At 53.3% G+C, this 16,048-nt stretch overlaps 1 protein-coding gene across 7 annotated transcripts in view; it reads left to right on the top strand.

Annotated features, from left to right (window-relative positions):
• Positions 1 to 16,048, top strand: part of NSD2 (nuclear receptor binding SET domain protein 2) — a 76,076-nt gene that overhangs the window by 47,530 nt on the left and 12,498 nt on the right. For 3 of the 7 annotated variants that reach the window (XM_060013086.1, XM_060013087.1, XM_060013085.1), the window contains exons 9-16: positions 842 to 966; positions 10,797 to 10,928; positions 11,083 to 11,206; positions 11,668 to 11,868; positions 12,645 to 12,824; positions 13,202 to 13,358; positions 13,490 to 13,695; positions 14,641 to 14,744. In XM_060013086.1, the coding sequence (XP_059869069.1) occupies positions 842 to 966; positions 10,797 to 10,928; positions 11,083 to 11,206; positions 11,668 to 11,868; positions 12,645 to 12,824; positions 13,202 to 13,358; positions 13,490 to 13,695; positions 14,641 to 14,744 (1,229 nt within the window). Of the gene's footprint in view, positions 1 to 841; positions 967 to 3,337; positions 4,899 to 8,579; positions 9,879 to 10,796; positions 10,929 to 11,082; positions 11,207 to 11,667; positions 11,869 to 12,644; positions 12,825 to 13,201; positions 13,359 to 13,489; positions 13,696 to 14,640; positions 14,745 to 16,048 lie in introns of those variants that run through there. The other 4 variants (XR_009519636.1, XR_009519638.1, XR_009519637.1 and 1 more) reach the window with 4 other exon arrangements.

The raw sequence follows: 16,048 nt of genomic DNA, 5'->3' as shown, positions 1-16,048 counted from the left end.
AAAGTAATGACTGGTTATTTCTGTTCTACATGTTGAAGAAACTAGCTTAAAAATGTTTGTGAAAAATAACTGTCAAAACAATGAAGGGGGAATCAGGTCACTTTTTACCTTTTCATTAATTATCTTTTTGATGTATCTGTCTGGTAGTTCATTAAAGAAAGCTTACCATCTCCAAATCATAATAAGAAAGGAAAATAAAATTCAGAGTAAGTGAAGATTGGAAATGGCTCTGTTTCCCTTATTTTGCATAAAGAGCTGTACTGGTTTTTAAAAATTAATTGAACAGACTGTTTTAAAAAAACAGACGTTTGTGAACAATTTGAACACTGAGTGGACATTTGATGATAGAAAGGGTTGTTACTTTTAAGTGTGATAGTGCTGTTGTGGCCGCATTCAGACCTTACGTGCAGAGGCGCTCTAGCTTCCCATGGGTAAAACCACATGCCTGGGATCTGCTGCAGAAGAGCCGGCAGGGGGACGCGGCGCCAGGCGTGGGTGGACTGGTGTGGCCCAGGTGGTGGGTTGGGGGCCGGGCAGGGGGACCTGACATCAGGCTTGGGTGGACTGGTGTGGCCCAGGCGGGGCTTTGGGGGCGGGGTAGGGGACGTGGCACCAGGCGTGGGTAGACTGGTGTGGCCCAGGCGTGGGTTTGGGGACCGGGCAGGGGGACGCGGGAGTTCACTGTCCAGCTCATCAGCCCTGATTTTTCCACAACAAAAAGTTAAGCCCAGAAAATCCATCTTCAGAAACTTCATTTATTAGCGGGGTACTTTTAAAGCAGGAAAGAGATTGAGGGTTTAAGGTTTCAAACTTTACTTTATAAACCAAAATTATCTTACAGCCACAAAACATCTGTCTGACGCCTGCAAACCCCTGAAGAAGCGGCACCGGGCCCCCGCAGCGGCGTCTGCGTCGCTCGCCTTCAGCAAAAGCTCCTCTCCTTCCGCATCCTTAACTGAGAACGAGGTAAACTCATAATAATAGTGACCACCACGCACGCACACAGAGGCCGCTTAGCTCCCCACACTGAAGTGTGATAAAGGGCAGGCTTAATCAGCGCGACACGGGTGTTCTCCACAGACGCAGGGAGGTTAGGTGCTCTGAGCCGTGTCTGTTTCAGAGAGAAATACACACACACACGGTGTATGCGTAAATGTACGTGGCTGTACTTCAGTATTGATGCTTTTAATTGTGCTTGAAATCTGTCTTCAAGATGTTGGTTCTGTGATTTTTCACCCGGTCCTAACCTGACAGCGTGAGCGGGGCTGCCCGCGGGGCTGGTGTGCTCACGCAGCGGGATGGCGGGGCCCACACGCTGTGCACGTGCCTTGTGCCTTCCGTGACTTTGGGTCCACAGCTTTGGTCCTTTAAATTCTGGCATGTTTTTAGGTCCCTGAGTGTCGAGGTGAGTCAGGACTGCCGTGGTAATGTGACTTCTCTTTTCTGGACTCGGAAAGTATCCGCTAGTGAAATTGTAGCTGTTTGAGGCTCTCACACTTCACTGTATCATGACATCTAGAGCATCATCAAATCTGAAGTCTTTGCCGTTAATAAAAACAAAATGAAAAGCAGCCTCAGAATGTAGGTATGGCCCTTTTTTGTCCAGAGGGAGTCTGGGATTCCCAGCTGTGGAGACTACCCAAGGAGCTTGTTGTCGAGTCTTAATTTCTTGTTATTTTGTTCCCTGTGATTCTTCTTCTCATTGTAGACGTGAGTCCTGTTTTTAGACTATCTGTGAAGAGATGCTCACCTTGGGCTTTTTCGGAACAGGGTAGTGAGGCAGGGAGTGGGTCAGAAGGCGGCACTTCTGATGTGGTCTCCACTGTGGTCCATGGTGGGGACGGGGTGTCCCCTGCTCTCTCAGCATCAGCTGCTTATGCCCATTAGAGGGGGCCGGGCCTTCGGGGGTGGGCTTCTGCTCTCGCAGGCGTGCAGGGGCCTCGGGGCGGTGTGGGGTGGCGCTCTCGGCCAGTCTTAGTGGGTGTAGGTAACTGAACATTTCTTACATTTGGGCACGGTCAAGACAACACAGGAAGAATTCGCTGAGCTCCTGGGAGCTTACTGAGACATGAAAAGGCAAATTCTATACAAAACGTTTTTCCTAGTTTTCTTGTCCAAGTTCAGATTAGTATCCTAAAAAGTTAAATAAAAGGTGGTCTGCAGTTCTAAAGAGGAATACTAAAAGCTTCAGTTCCACAGACCCTGTCACTTAAGGCAGTTTGTTTAAAACACTTTTTAATGAGTTTTTCTGGCATCATATTTTGGCCCACGTATTTGGTGGAGTTTTTACTTCCACTGCTGTCAGATACCATCAAAAGAAAAACACTGAGGCCGCTGGGATCTTGTCTGTTGTTCCTGGTCGTGAGTCGTGTGGGTTAGAGGCGTGGATCTAGAGCAGCTCACCGCGGGGCCAGGATGGCGGCTAGAGGGTGAAACATGTTTGTCAGACACACCTGACGGTCTGACATTGGTTTTGACCAGGATGAGTTTCATCTTCCTGGCTTAGACATTTGTTCTGAACTTGGGAAGACTTAGATGAAGCATTTTACAATCATTAGGCTTAATTGATTTTTAATTCTTTAGAACTTCAGAAGTAGATTATTAAATACATTTATACTAAATACATTAAAATCATACACCATTTTGCATCTTGAAGGTGGTACATAGAGTCTATAGTGTGCATTCTGTTCCTTACATAAAACATTTAAGTTACTAGGCTTTTTCTATCAGGCCACTTTTGTGCAGTTTATATAAATCTCACCTTAGAGTTCATTTTTATTAAAAGCGCTTTAGGTGAACAAGAAGGCTTGTCTGTCTCTGTGTTAACACTACTGAGCTACAGTGCACATTTACGACCTCTGCCAGGCTCAGTGCCCTTTAGCACGAGAGGCAGAGCGCAGTGTTGTAAAGAAACATTCTAGAAGCCGCTAGGTCCGGTTCTGGTGGGCACTGGGCGACCATGGGGCTGCTGTGTGCAGGGTTCAGACTGGCCCCTTATTCGGGGTGAGTCACATGCCCTTTGCATGTTTATATTCTCTCCTTTCAACACCATTGATTAAAATAAGGAATTTTCATAGGGTTGGTGTTTCAAGACATTTTAGGTCATGTTGTGGTCTAAATTCCTCTCACACAAGGTATATGTGATCAATAAAACCTTACATTAGAATAGTTATTCCATAGTAGTACTGCATCCCCTAATGAGGAGGACAGATTAAAATCACACACTTGCATGACAAAGGCCTGGGAAGTAATTAATGTGATTTAAGTGTTTTGTAATTTCATTTCTTATTCCCTTAGTAGAGCAAATTCTTATTTTTTTCGCCTTTACTGGTAACAGCTTTTATGGGAGCCCACACCAGCCAAGTTGGATTTGAACTCAGCTGCTCTGTACTGCACTTAAAATGATGTAATTTTCCAAGATGTCTGCTGCAGGCGGCGTGTCATCGTGCACACTCAGTGGCATTCCTTTCACAATCAGTTATGGAAGATGTGTGATAATCTGTTTTTACTGGTATTAATAACACATACAATGAAGAAAACAGATAACAAATTTTAAGACCAAGGTAAGATACCTAATCAAGGCCATTTAACCAATCACATTCATCTCATAACAGAAACACATTCATATTCCAGTGGTCAATGTAGATTTCAAGTTGAAAGGATGCCCTCGATCAGGGGCTGTCCTGGGCGTGTGACAAGGACAGCACACTGAAGAGGTTCATCCTGTTAGAGGTCGTTTTTCTCCTCTAGTTCATAACTTAACTGAATTTTTATTGAAAAAAATGTCAGCACCTGTACCTTCAAAAATGAACAAACAGCACACATTAAAAAGAGTCCTCGTTGACTGTTCTCATTGCTAATGGAATGTATTCAATCCTGTAGATAGTGACCTAATTTCCAACATAAAAGGCAGGAAGACTTTTGATTCTGTCTTTTTTTACTAAACAGTTTTACTATGACACTAGCTATAGTAAATTTGTAGGAAAAAAATGTCATTTACAGTATCATTGTGAACCATTTAACTCTTTTGATTCAATAACCCTTATCTGGGGGGGGTCCTATAATCAGGTTATTTACACCAACCTCTTCATTGGTTGCTTTTGTAGAACATGAGCCATTATATTAAATGTCTCAATCTTGGGTGACCACCTGGTGTGCCCCAGGGTGTCCGCATGTTTGCATGGTGAGGAAAGGCCTCCGTGCCCTTCAGGTCATAGAGGCGGGAGGGCTGTTCACGTTACCAGGCCGGTAGCACTCGGTTCATTCCGAGTGGACTCTTCAGGTGTGTTTTTCCTTTAATGAGAGTTTCTCACTAATACTTGTGTTCTAAACCATTAAGTAGTGTAACGCATGTAAAACACTTGGGGTGCCTGGCGCCTTGCGAGGACTTAGTGGTTCGCTATTGTGACAATAATGGTTATAACAATAAAAATAATAAAATCACCATCATTCCATTTTTATCCAAAAGTATAAATTTTGCTTCGGCATGAAAAGCAATCCTCTTGACTGCACTGTGCGCGTGGGGATAAAGTAACCCTAGAAGCGGCACACGCCGGGCTTGACTGGTGCTTCCGGGTACTGGACGGTGGCTGGGGGCGCGACTCTGCTCAGACTCCGTGGACACGGGGCCTCCAGGACGGCCTCAGTCACGCTGTCCCTAAGGGACGTGGAGGAGCTCGGGACTGATGAGGGTTCTCAGAGAACCAGTCACTAAATTTTAAAATGTGGAAGAACGGTGGTGTAAAAATGACCCTAGTTCAAGAAGCCATTACCCAAAGTAAAGACTCGAGCCTGGAAGGCCTTTGACAGTCAGGATTAGGAGACTTGTTTGAAATTATGGCATGATGGATTTTGAGTTGGTAGCCAGCCAGCGACCGACACGTGATGGGTGGGTTAGGAGCCAGCAGAGAAAGGGGCGCCTTCCTTTTTGATGGGGATGACTCGATGCTGTGTCCACAGGAGCAGCGTAGACTTAGCCTCAGCTGAGTAAATAGGGGTGAGTGCAGGAGGGGGGGGGGCGACGCAGTGTGTCTCAGCGCTGGTTGGCGGGGAGCTCATCCCAAGGCAGGCGGGAAGGTGCCCAGCAGGCAGAGGCAGATGTAGTCAGCATTGTTGTGGTCTCGCTGAGGAGCGCTGGTGGGGGGCAGAGTTCCCGAGAGGGCCTGCCCACAGCTTCCCGAAGGAGGGGAGTGGAAGGGGCTCCTGCTTTGAAAGAGCTTAGGGTCAGGCAGTAGTTTGTCTGCAGGAGTACAGATTCATTACGCTGCTGTTTAGCGCGGAATGTCTTCATTTCCTAAGGTCAAAGTAACGCTGATTCACCCTGGTCTTTGGTCATTTGAGCTGACAGTTGTTGAGGTGACTGGCTATACCATGCACAGAGTCACTGCTGTGACCGCTCCTTCCACGTGCCACGCTTGGGCCTGGTGGGGAGGTGGCTGCGAGGAGGGCCTCTGGAACAAAACGGGAGGCCACAGGCGGACACTAGTCTGAGTGTACAGAAGCTGAGACGGTAGCTGTTCCAGAGATGAAGGTAGCCCGCGGTACCGGAGCGGCCCCCCTGGGCCCGTGCCGTGTTGGGTAGAGCTGCTCCCACTGCCGCCCCGGACTCCTGTCTCCTTGTGCACCTTCCCCAGAGTCTTCAGCTGTGGGGGACTAGGTGGCTGCCTCTCAGCCCTGTCGAGCGTCTCGCACGTGATACCTCCCAGCTGAAAGGAACCTCGCCATTTTAAAGAGGCTATTCCTGAAAACCGACAAGGAACCTACGTGAAGTTTCACAAGGAAGCAGAGTTTCAGAAACGTAAGGCAAAAGGGTGGCTTTTTGCCGTGTGTGAGTGTGGGAGGGTTAGCCTGCTCCCGGGTGGTCTCTGTGAGGTCCCCGTCCCAGCGTTAGCTGTGCTTGATGCCGTGGTTTTCATGGGAAGTCCACGCAGAACCACAGGAACGTTTCAAGTGGAGTGCTCAGGGCCGGGGAGTGGGACGGCGGGGGCGGGGGGGGGGGTTGGCCATTTCAAGAGGTTGCCGTGGTAGGGGACGGGAGCAGCTGAATACACTGGAGCAGAGGACAGCGGAAAGGCGAGGTTTGCCGCCCCTCTCGGTCTCCTGGGCCCTGGTCTGCTCCCCCAGGGTTAGGTCTGGGTTGTGTGAGCGTGGCCAGACTGGGGGTGACTCTCATACCTATCGAGTCTGTCTTAGAAATGTTCTAACGAAAAGCCAGACTGTAAATTAGCATCCACTTCCGAAAACATAAAAGGTGCCCAGGTGTGGGCTTAAAATTAGGGTTCTCCACCAAAAGCCTGGACGTTGGGCCCACTGTGGCAGATGAAGAGCTGAGATTTTGTTCATCATTTCAGTAGCAGTGTAAGTGTTTTATATAAAGGAGCGTCCTCTGTCCATTTGATGAGTCCAGTAGAAGGAGCAGTGCTTGCCTGGAGGGTGACTCTTGGCTGGCTTGGGCGAGGCCTCGTGCGGCCCCAGGTGGGCAAGAAGGCACCCCCCCCCAGCCCCGGCCCAGGAGGGACTCCTGTCTGAAAGGGGAGCTGGGGAGGACAGTCACTGTGACTTCGGCAAGTGTGCCCGGTCCCTTTTCCATTTGGTTGTTTCTGACTCAGCTCCTTTCTGAAGCTCCTCTGCTCCTTTCAGGTGTTAGTTCACGTTGAAGGTTGTTCTGGTCACAGCTGGTCGTTTGTATGTGGACGTGTGAGAGCGGCCTTGACTTAGTGTGGAACTAGCATTTCTGCTTTAAAATCAATAGCTTCACCACCTCGGCTTTTAGAAACCTGTGAACAGAAGTAGTAGTTGTTGAGGACTCAGTTTTATCTTTTAGATTATGAATCTAAATTACAGTCTTCTGCTGAAAGAACCGAAATATCACTATCTTATTAGAAAAGGTTTCTCAAAATGCTCTCAAATCTATGATTGGCTTTCCTTTTTTTTTTTTTTTTTTTAAGAAATATGCTGACTCCTGTATATTTTAGGATTTTTGGTCAGTGAAATTGATTTTCATCCTTTTAAGTACTGTTCTTGCTGTTTTACCTAGAATATTAGAAATTAGTGCTGATTTGCTTGGCAGTGATGGGAAGTTGGGTGTCCTTTGCAGGTAACAAACACATGCCTTGCATCCCTCCATCTTGTTGCTTGTACTGCCAGGGTCGGGGCCACTCACTTTGGGCATTTCCACCAGCGAGGACACCCTGGGGGGCCCTCCCGCCTGCTCAGTGTCTGTTCAGGAACCAGACAGGCCTCATCTTGTGAGATGCCTTTGTAGCTACCTGGTTCCCTGGTAGATCCGTGGCTACAGTGTTTTCCGGCCTGAATGTAGGTGTTGGGGTTTTGCATATACTTCTTTGGCATGTGTTTCGAAGCATGTGCTAACCGTCTGGGGCATATTGCACCTTCCAGAAACGGCTGAGGCTGGGGAGGGCAGCCCGGCCCATCAGGGGGGGTGGGGTGGGTCGCTCAGCGCTGGCCCCTCCCCAGCTCCCCTCTCTAGCCCACTCTCTGTGGGACAGCCCCCGCTGGGGACACAGTTGGGACAATGTTGGGTTGACAGGACATTTTAGAGACTCATTTTATCTGTGACGAGGGCTGGCCTTGCGTCTGGAACAGCAGCCCCACGGCCTGCCTGGTCACCGCGTGGTTCTCACTGTCACCTCCTGGGGCTGTCGGTTCTCACAGGAGCTGCCTGGTTAGGAGGTGGGTGTGAGGATAGTGCCAGGGTGTGCTCCCACGACTCAGACCTGGACTTTAGGGGCAGCTGGGAAGGGTCGAGCCGTGTCATCTAGAGGGGTTGCTTTAATGCAAGTTCAATAACTTTTGTTTGAATTGTAGTATTTCAGGTGATGAATGACTAATTTACAAATTACTTTAATCCCACCCTAATATTTCACTGTGATATTAACTTGGAAGACCTGTTTGAGATTAGTCTTTTGACTTTAAGCTCATTAAATCTCCTGGGCACAGGATTCGTATCATTTGTCAATCCAAAATCCTATGTGAACACACTTCTAGTTATCTGTTTCTTCCTTTACAAAAGCGTAACTTAAACATAAAAGTAATGTTGGTTTATAGAAATATCTGTTGTTCAAGGTCTGTAATTGTATTTTAAAAATGATGTAGTGTTCAACTTGTGAAGGGATGTGTTTTGTTAAAAGATTTGAACCTCACTGTAACTCTGTCCGAGGCGTAGGGGACTGCTCTCCAGCCCCGGCAGGGAGGGACCTGCCTGGGATGCGCACGAGTCGCTTCTCGAAGTCGGTTTAAATGTGTTCACTAGGTTACATTATGTTCGTTAATAATCATCCTGAAAAATCCCTGTAATGATCACGGAGACCGCATTCTCTGCCCGTAGAGGAATGTATTTCTGAGGCAAACGGGCAGTTCCGTGCTGTCACATACTGAGTAGAGTAGAGTATTTTCAGACTGGAGGAAACTGGAAAGTCAGGAGCTAAGCTGCTGGTCGAGCAGCCGCAGGCATGGCTCTGGTGGATTCGGGCGCGGCGGGAAGTGCCCGCAGTCCGCGTCCGTCCACTCAGTCACTGCGTTTTTCTCTTTCCGAATGCATCCTATTGGATATGGAATAGACCGTAGAGGTCGTAGCCTGAGATTTGGGACTGTGTTGGGACCGTGCAGGTGAATGTGTCGCTTTCACAAACGCATCTCCGAGTAAGTACCGGCCCCTGGTGCACGTGGAGGTGGAGCCTGCAGCCGGAGCCAGGTGCCCGCCCGCTCTGCCCTCAGACCCCCGGCCGGCCGCGTGCTAGGGGTCCGCTGAGTCGCGGGGAAGGGGTGCGGTGGGATGGAAGCTGGACCCTCCCGCGCCCGTCACGGACTGTGCTGTTGTAAGGTCTGATGCTGTGTGTGTATCTTAGACCCATCAGGACATGCGCCTCGTGTGTGTCGTGAACATTTATACTTCCATTCAAAATATGTATTCAGTGTTTATTTCCTCAAACCAGACTTTGTTAATTTAGGAAATATCTCCAAGTGGAAACGTGCTCACTTTTTCTGTAAATCTTAAATAAAAGGTGCTGTTCCTTCCTTTGACCCAGGACTGGTCTGTGTTTTCTGTCTTTCTCTCCGTGCATTTTTTCTTTCTCTTTTTTCCTTTTTTTTTTTCTTTTTTCTTTTTCTTTTTTTTTTTTTTAGCTTTTAAATTTGTTGCAGCCACGTTGAGGGAAGAACCTGGGTTGGTGGGTCGGGCACCGGGCTCTTCCCTGGAGCCCACGTGAAGGCCCTTTCTTTGGGCCTCGGTTCTCAGGCGGCCTAGTGGGACCAGGGCCAGCGGGGCTGCTGCCCTTCCCAGTGCCCGGCTGCCCCAGCACCTGCTACAGACTCGCCTCGGGTGCTCGCCCCCATCTGTGACCCTGCATCTGACGGACACGTTGAATTGGGGTTTGAACTCAGAGCATTCTTCCAGTTTACGGCCTTCTTTGGGGTGTCAGTGTGGAGGGTTAGGAGGTGAGCCGTAGGGGAGGGCTGCACTGGGCAGCCTCGCGGCAGCGGGCTGAGGCCTGTGCTGTAGTGCTGTTCACGCTGTCAAGCCTAGGAGAGCACCAGGCTGGCGTGGTGGCCCACACACCCGTCACCCTGCCACCGGTGCCAAGTCAGCCAACACAGCCCTCGAAAAAGTCAGCCCACTTCAACACCAGGTTCCGAGTCAGCAAAAACCCCTTTGTTTTATCAGGGCTTTTCCTTCTGCTGCTCCCCGTAATTTCAGGGAGGTAAATCTGGGAACATTTCACTGCTGAGGCTACGGAATTGGGTCAATGGCCTGCTGGGGTTCCTTTTGTTTTTGGTGTTTTTTTTTTTTTTAAAAAACAGTGTGGCCCGATTCCATTTCTAGCTTTGTGTTCACCGGCAACCAGCAAGCCTAGATCATACTTACTGGTTGCTGTGATTACTGAGGTGTGCAGGAAGTGCAGCTTATACGTTTGCTCTGTTGAAAAATTCAGTTTTCAACATTTATTTGATAAACATCAGATAAATACCAAATGTGTTTTTAGGCTTTAAACAAACCTGAATTTTATATATGAGAAAGTTTTCTGACTAAAGATTTATTGATTTCTATTTAAAGATTTGCTATTGCTGGTCAAGTGAGGGAAAAAGCCGTGTACAGTGATGAGGGGAGGCTGTAGCCCGGCCTCACTCATCGCTGGTAAATGAAGGCGAGACGGACGGAACACGGCCCGTGAGTCACCGCATTTGCTCCGAGTCCCCGTCTCTCCGCCTGTCGCGCGGACTGCCGTGGGCACAGGCGGCAGCGTGTGCCCCCTCCCCACCTGTCCCCATGGGGGGAGGCGAATGGGCGGGCGGTCAGTTACGGGTGCGATGAGTCTGGAAGACCGGCTCCTGACCTCGGTGAGCACGCGCGTCCCGGGTCGCCGACCGTCTGACCACGGTCGGAGTGACACGATCGCGCCACCAAGGCCTGCACTTGACACAAAAGCATGTTGGAGGTTAACTTGTTTCCCTTCCCTTAAGGTAGTTGAACCTTTAGCAGATCGGGTAAGAAAAGCCAAGATTCTGGGTCCCCAAGCCCGTCTTAGGTCACCTACTAGACCAAATTGGGTTTTCATAAAAGTTACTTCACTTTTAAGGAATGGGGAGAGGCTGTTAAGCCTTGTGCCCCTTGCGCACATTGTGTACCAAAAATCAAGCGGGTTGGAGCCCGTTTCCGAATTTGTACACAGCTTATCGGCAAGTGTGTTGTCACGGACACCAGTGGTGGCCGCGTGTGAGGGGAGCTGGCGGGGCTGCTGGCGGCCACTGTGAACTGTCGTCCGCCTCTTTCCTCCCAGGTCTCGGATGGCCCCGGAGACGAGCCCCCGGAGTCCCCAGACGAGAGTGCGGACGAAACCCAGACCGAAGTGTCCGTCTCGTCTAAAAGGTCTGAACGAGGAGTGACCGCCAAGAAGGAGCACGTGTGTCAGGTGAGGGGCGGGCGGCCTCTGAGCAGCCGGTCGGGGAGCCCGGCCTCGTCGGCCCTCCTCCCACCCCTCAGCCGGGGCCCCAGAGCCCTGGGGGTCGGGGGATCGTGTGGAGTTTTGTTTCTCACACCTGGTCTCGCGCCCCTGTCGCCTGCAGCTGTGCGAGAAGCCAGGCAGCCTGGTGCTGTGCGAGGGCCCCTGCTGCGGCGCCTTCCACCTGGCCTGCCTGGGCCTCTCCCGGAGGCCGGAGGGGAGGTTCACGTGCAGCGAGTGCACCTCAGGTACGTCCCGCCCCGCCCCGCCCCGTCCCGCCCCATCTCTCCGTGACCCGCCCCGTCCCTCCGTGCCCCGCCCTGCCCCGCCGTGTGCTCCGGCTCTCGGCTGAGGTCACTGTCCACCTCCCGTCCCCTGGCCGGACTCTTCACACCTGGTGCCGTGTCGGGAGGACACCCGGAGCCTTCCCGGGAGCCCCCGGGGCCGGCCGTGGGGCACCTCTGCAGTTGGTCTGCTGCCCTCGGAGGGAGGGTGGGCGCCTTTCTTGGGAGGAGCCCCTTCCCCAGAGCTCCTCGCTCGTTTGAGGACGCGCCCCGCCTGGGCCGCCTGGTCAGACGAGCCTGTCCCTGCGGCAGAGCCGGGGCTCAGATCCCGGCGGGGTTGAAGGAGGAGCCGGTGCTCCAGCCACGAGGAGCTGCAGCTCAGGTCCTGTTCTGTGCTCCTCTCTCCGCCCCTCCGACCCCGTCAGGGATTCACTCGTGTTTCGTGTGTAAGGAGAGCAAGACCGACGTCAAGCGCTGCGTCGTGTCACAGTGTGGGAAGTTCTACCACGAGGCCTGCGTGCGCAAGTTCCCGCTGACGGTGTTCGAGAGCCGGGGCTTCCGCTGCCCTCTGCACAGCTGCCTGAGCTGCCATGCTTCCAACCCCTCGAACCCAAGGCCATCGAAAGGTACAGACACGAGCGAGAGCCTCCGTGCCGGTTTGACACGGTCCTAGGCGCGTAGAGGGCAGGCAGGGGCTGTCAGGCTTGTCCCCCCGGATGTGGATTTGGAGGAACGGTTGGTGGTTCTCCTGTCACTGACTCCGCACGGGGTGGGGTTAGGGTCTTTCTTGATAGTCTCCTTCCTTCCTGCCCTAAGTGTTGTCTTAAAGATCCCTGGCTTTAGGAGCGGGAGGCCTTTGAGCCATTTTGATGGATTCTGTTTGTTCTGGCTTTAATGGTCCTTCACGTGCGAGAAAAATATTTTAAAATCCAGTCACGTCTACGTTATTGTCACGTTAGGTCTGTGGGATTGGGGGTGGCGGGTTACCTCTGCTTCCTGACGCCAGCGGTTCTCAGCCGGCCCTCCAGGGGACACACGGCCATGTCTGGAGATGCTGCGGGGTATCTGCTGGCGCCCAGCGGGTAGAGGCCGGGGTGCTGCTAAACACCGTCCCATGCGCAGGACGGCCCCGCGGGCCCCCGAGAAACCCTGGTTGACCTCATTTTAGAAAACAGCGTTTTAAATGCCTAACGGTTTTCTGACATCGTTTAGAAGCACCGTCGCCTTAAGGAAATGTGTTTTCATGACGTCTAATAAATATCCTTACCCTCCCACTCTAGTTATTTTGTTCATCAACTGCTTCCAGTGTATTTCCGCAGCAGCCCTGCACACCTGTGGAGGCTTGGTTCCTTGGGGTGCTCTGCTCAGTGCCTTGGGCTCTGGGGTGTCTCCCCTTCTCCAGGTAAAATGATGCGGTGTGTCCGATGCCCGGTCGCCTACCATGGTGGGGACGCGTGTCTGGCGGCGGGATGCTCGGTGATCGCGTCCAACAGCGTCATCTGCACGAACCACTTCACTGCCCGGAAGGGCAAGAGGCATCACGCCCATGTCAACGTGAGCTGGTGCTTCGTGTGCTCCAAAGGTGAGGAGCCCCCTGCGGCCGGCCCTGCGCTCCCATCGGGTCCATCTGGACGGTCGGGGCGCTGCTCCTCCTGGCTCCCAGGGCCGAGGGTGGGCCCGGCTGCAGCGCCTTTCGGGCCTTGGCTCTCCACCCTCCTGCCGCCGCCCCATGCTTGCACATGTAGAGTCGCATACGTGGGAGCTCTGAGTTAACTGTGACCGTTTCACAGGCTTGTGGGACATCGTTAGTGGTGAAAACAAAACGTGCTTTGTGTTAACGTGCAGGTGACTCTTTAAGCTACTGTCTGAGGGTCAGAGGGTAAGAGCTGTAGACTGGGAAGGCCGCGGGGCTGAGCCGGGCGGGGGGGGAGGGGCGGCTAAACGGCGCCCTCTGTGCAGGGGGAAGCCTGCTGTGCTGCGAGTCCTGCCCGGCGGCCTTCCACCCCGACTGCCTGAACATCGAGATGCCCGACGGCAGCTGGTTCTGCAACGACTGCAGGGCCGGGAAGAAGCTGCACTTCCAGGACATCATCTGGGTGAAGCTGGGGAACTACAGGTGTGGGAGGAGGCGCCTGCCCCTCTTTCCTTGTTCAAATGTCTTCTTTTACTTTACAGAACTTAACGCATTGAAATTACTGTCACTCTCTCTGAAGAGTCTGTGAATCCTGTTTTTAATATTTATAATAGATGGTGGCCGGCAGAAGTTTGCCATCCCAAAAATGTTCCCCCAAATATTCAGAAAATGAAGCACGAGATTGGAGAATTCCCTGTGTTTTTCTTTGGGTCTAAAGATTATTACTGGACGCATCAGGCGCGAGTGTTCCCGTACATGGAGGGGGACCGGGGCAGCCGCTACCAGGGGGTCAGCGGGATCGGAAGAGTCTTCAAAAACGGTACGGAGGCTGGTTCCCAGGTGGTCGGAGACAGTGCGCTCGGGTGCCCTTGCCAGTCCTCATTTCTGCTTCCAAATGTTTGACTTCTGTAGAAAACGCTGGACTCAGCATTCCGGCTGTACTTTACGTTAGAAAAAAGTAGGTCTGTAGACTGGTTTGTCGAAGCAGAGGGTAAGAGGTACTGTTTAATGACTTTTCTAACATTGGTCTGTGGTGACTTTCACTAACACGCATTAAAGCTATTTTTAAGAAATTATCTGCGTACTAATTTCCAGGAATCCCTTACCGCTTGCCTTTACGTGAGATGGCGGCGTGCAGGAAACTGGCCTGCGGTCCGGGCCTTGTGCACCGGCTTGCGGGCTCCCTTTGCCCATGAGCAGACACTCAGGTGCCCGGAGGGGCAGGTGTGGGCAGGTCAACAGGACGCCCCGCCCCCAACTCCACAGCCTGGGTGGGGACAGAGAAGACGGCACGCAGGTCTCGCTCGGTTGACCAGAGGGGACGGGACGGGCGGCAAGTGAGGATGGTGGGGAAGTGGGGCCTGTGCCCTCGCCCCCTCCGGGGAGGTGGCCGCGGGCCCTCTGCTCGCCTGGGGCCTCCGCACAGCTGACCCCTCAGCTTTCTCAAGGATTGTTACAAAAGGGAGGTCGCCGGACGTGGACGCGTGTGGGGGCTTAGGGTCGGCTGGCAGGTGCGGAGGGCGGACGTGCCGCGCTCCCTCGCCGAGAGGCCCCACCGAGCTGCCCCCCGGGTTCTCTAGCCAGCAGGCGTCCCCGAGCTCCCGTCTGTGTGGATGCCGTGCGGCCCACCTCTGGTCTTAAGGAAACCGCAGACAACACTTAGCAGTGAGATGGAAGTTTAGACTAAACCGTTAAAATGCAGAGCGTAAAGGGCGGATATGTTGATTTGCTAAAATCTTTCACTCACACATTGTTGACTTTTTAGCACTGCAAGAAGCCGAAGCTCGTTTCCGTGAAATCAAGCTTCAAAGGGAAGCCCGAGAAACGCAGGAGAGCGCGCGCAGGCCCCCACCCTACAAGCACATCAAGGTGACCATCCTGGCGGCGCTGGGGCGGGGGTGGGGGTGAGTCGCTCTCAGGCCCGCGGACTCTTCCTCCCCAGGCTGGGCTCGGCGGCCAGGAGGCTGGCCACAAGCGAGGGTCTGTGCCCAGGACAGCTGCACGAGGCGTCCTAGGCGGGGAGAAGATGCCGTCGCCACCCGGCGTGTCCTTTGCCACACGGGGGCACGGGGTGTGGGCAGGGGTCTCTGCCCAGGCGGTCTCTGCTTTGCCTCCGGGTGAGGCTCAGCCTGCTGGTCAGCGGGGGCTAGAACTACAGTCCTGGCCAGGCTGCCTGAGGCAGGAGGGGCAGAGGGACAGGCCGACCTCCCAGACCACGTACGCCGTCACCAAGTGCCGCAGACAGGCTCAGAGGAGCGGTGGCCCCCCCAGGCCAGTGCGCGGCCGGAGCCCCTGATAGAGCGCCCTTCCGCCTCGGGGTGTGGGGAGCGCAGGAGGGAGGGCAGGGGCCGTGTTTCCCAGTGCGTGGGCCTGGAGCCCCGCAGCCGACCACACTTGGCAAGCCAGTGCACCCGCACCCTGTTGCCCGGGGCCCCGCGGCCTCTCGACGCGTGCTGGCCAACTTCTGGCAGCTCAGGGGCTCAGTCTTTGCTCCTAAAATCTGGACTGCAGTCAATGTCTGTGTGAAGGAAGCATTCCCTCTACTAATGTGTGTTTAGTCTTGTCTTTGGGATGAGTTCCCAGCCATGCAATTACTGGGTCAGAGAGCATGAAACTGGGACTCCTGAGGCCTATTCCGGATTTTCCCCCAACGCGCTGGCATCACTGCAGTCTCTCCCCCAGGGGGGAAGAGGGCGTCTCTCACCACGGTTTCCCCGGAGCTGCTCATCTCTGCTTTAGTTTCTTTTCAATTCTCGCTGCTGCTTTATCGTTTGCTCTGGTTTCTTAACAAGGAGCTGTGCGTTGACGAGGGCGGGGCCGCCGTGTGCCCGCCTCCTTGGGCGCCTCTGTGCGCTGGGTGAGGGGGTCTGCGAGGGGATCAGGTCTCGTGGTGTTGGCTGGGTGCCCCGCATCACTGAGCGGTCCCACGCGGTTCTCTCTCCTCCGACCACGGCCTGGCTCTCGGATGAACGAAGAACACAGTGCTAAGATGAGCCAGCACGGGGTGTTGGGGGGACTGCCCTGCAGCCCACCTCGCGAAGCTCCCAGGGCAGGGCTGGGCCCGCCTCCGCCTGCCTCCCGGCCGCGTCCCCACTTGGCCTGAGTCTGAAAGGCCGCCGGGAGGCTTGGGTGGGTGGGGCAGGCGCGGCAGCCGGGACTCTGGAAGCACTCGG

The sequence above is a fragment of the Delphinus delphis genome, chromosome 5 (genome assembly GCF_949987515.2).
Source record: "Delphinus delphis chromosome 5, mDelDel1.2, whole genome shotgun sequence".
Lineage (NCBI taxonomy): Eukaryota > Metazoa > Chordata > Mammalia > Artiodactyla > Delphinidae > Delphinus > Delphinus delphis.
Note: the sequence above shows the minus strand (reverse complement) of the source record. Positions and strands in the feature narration are given on the sequence as shown.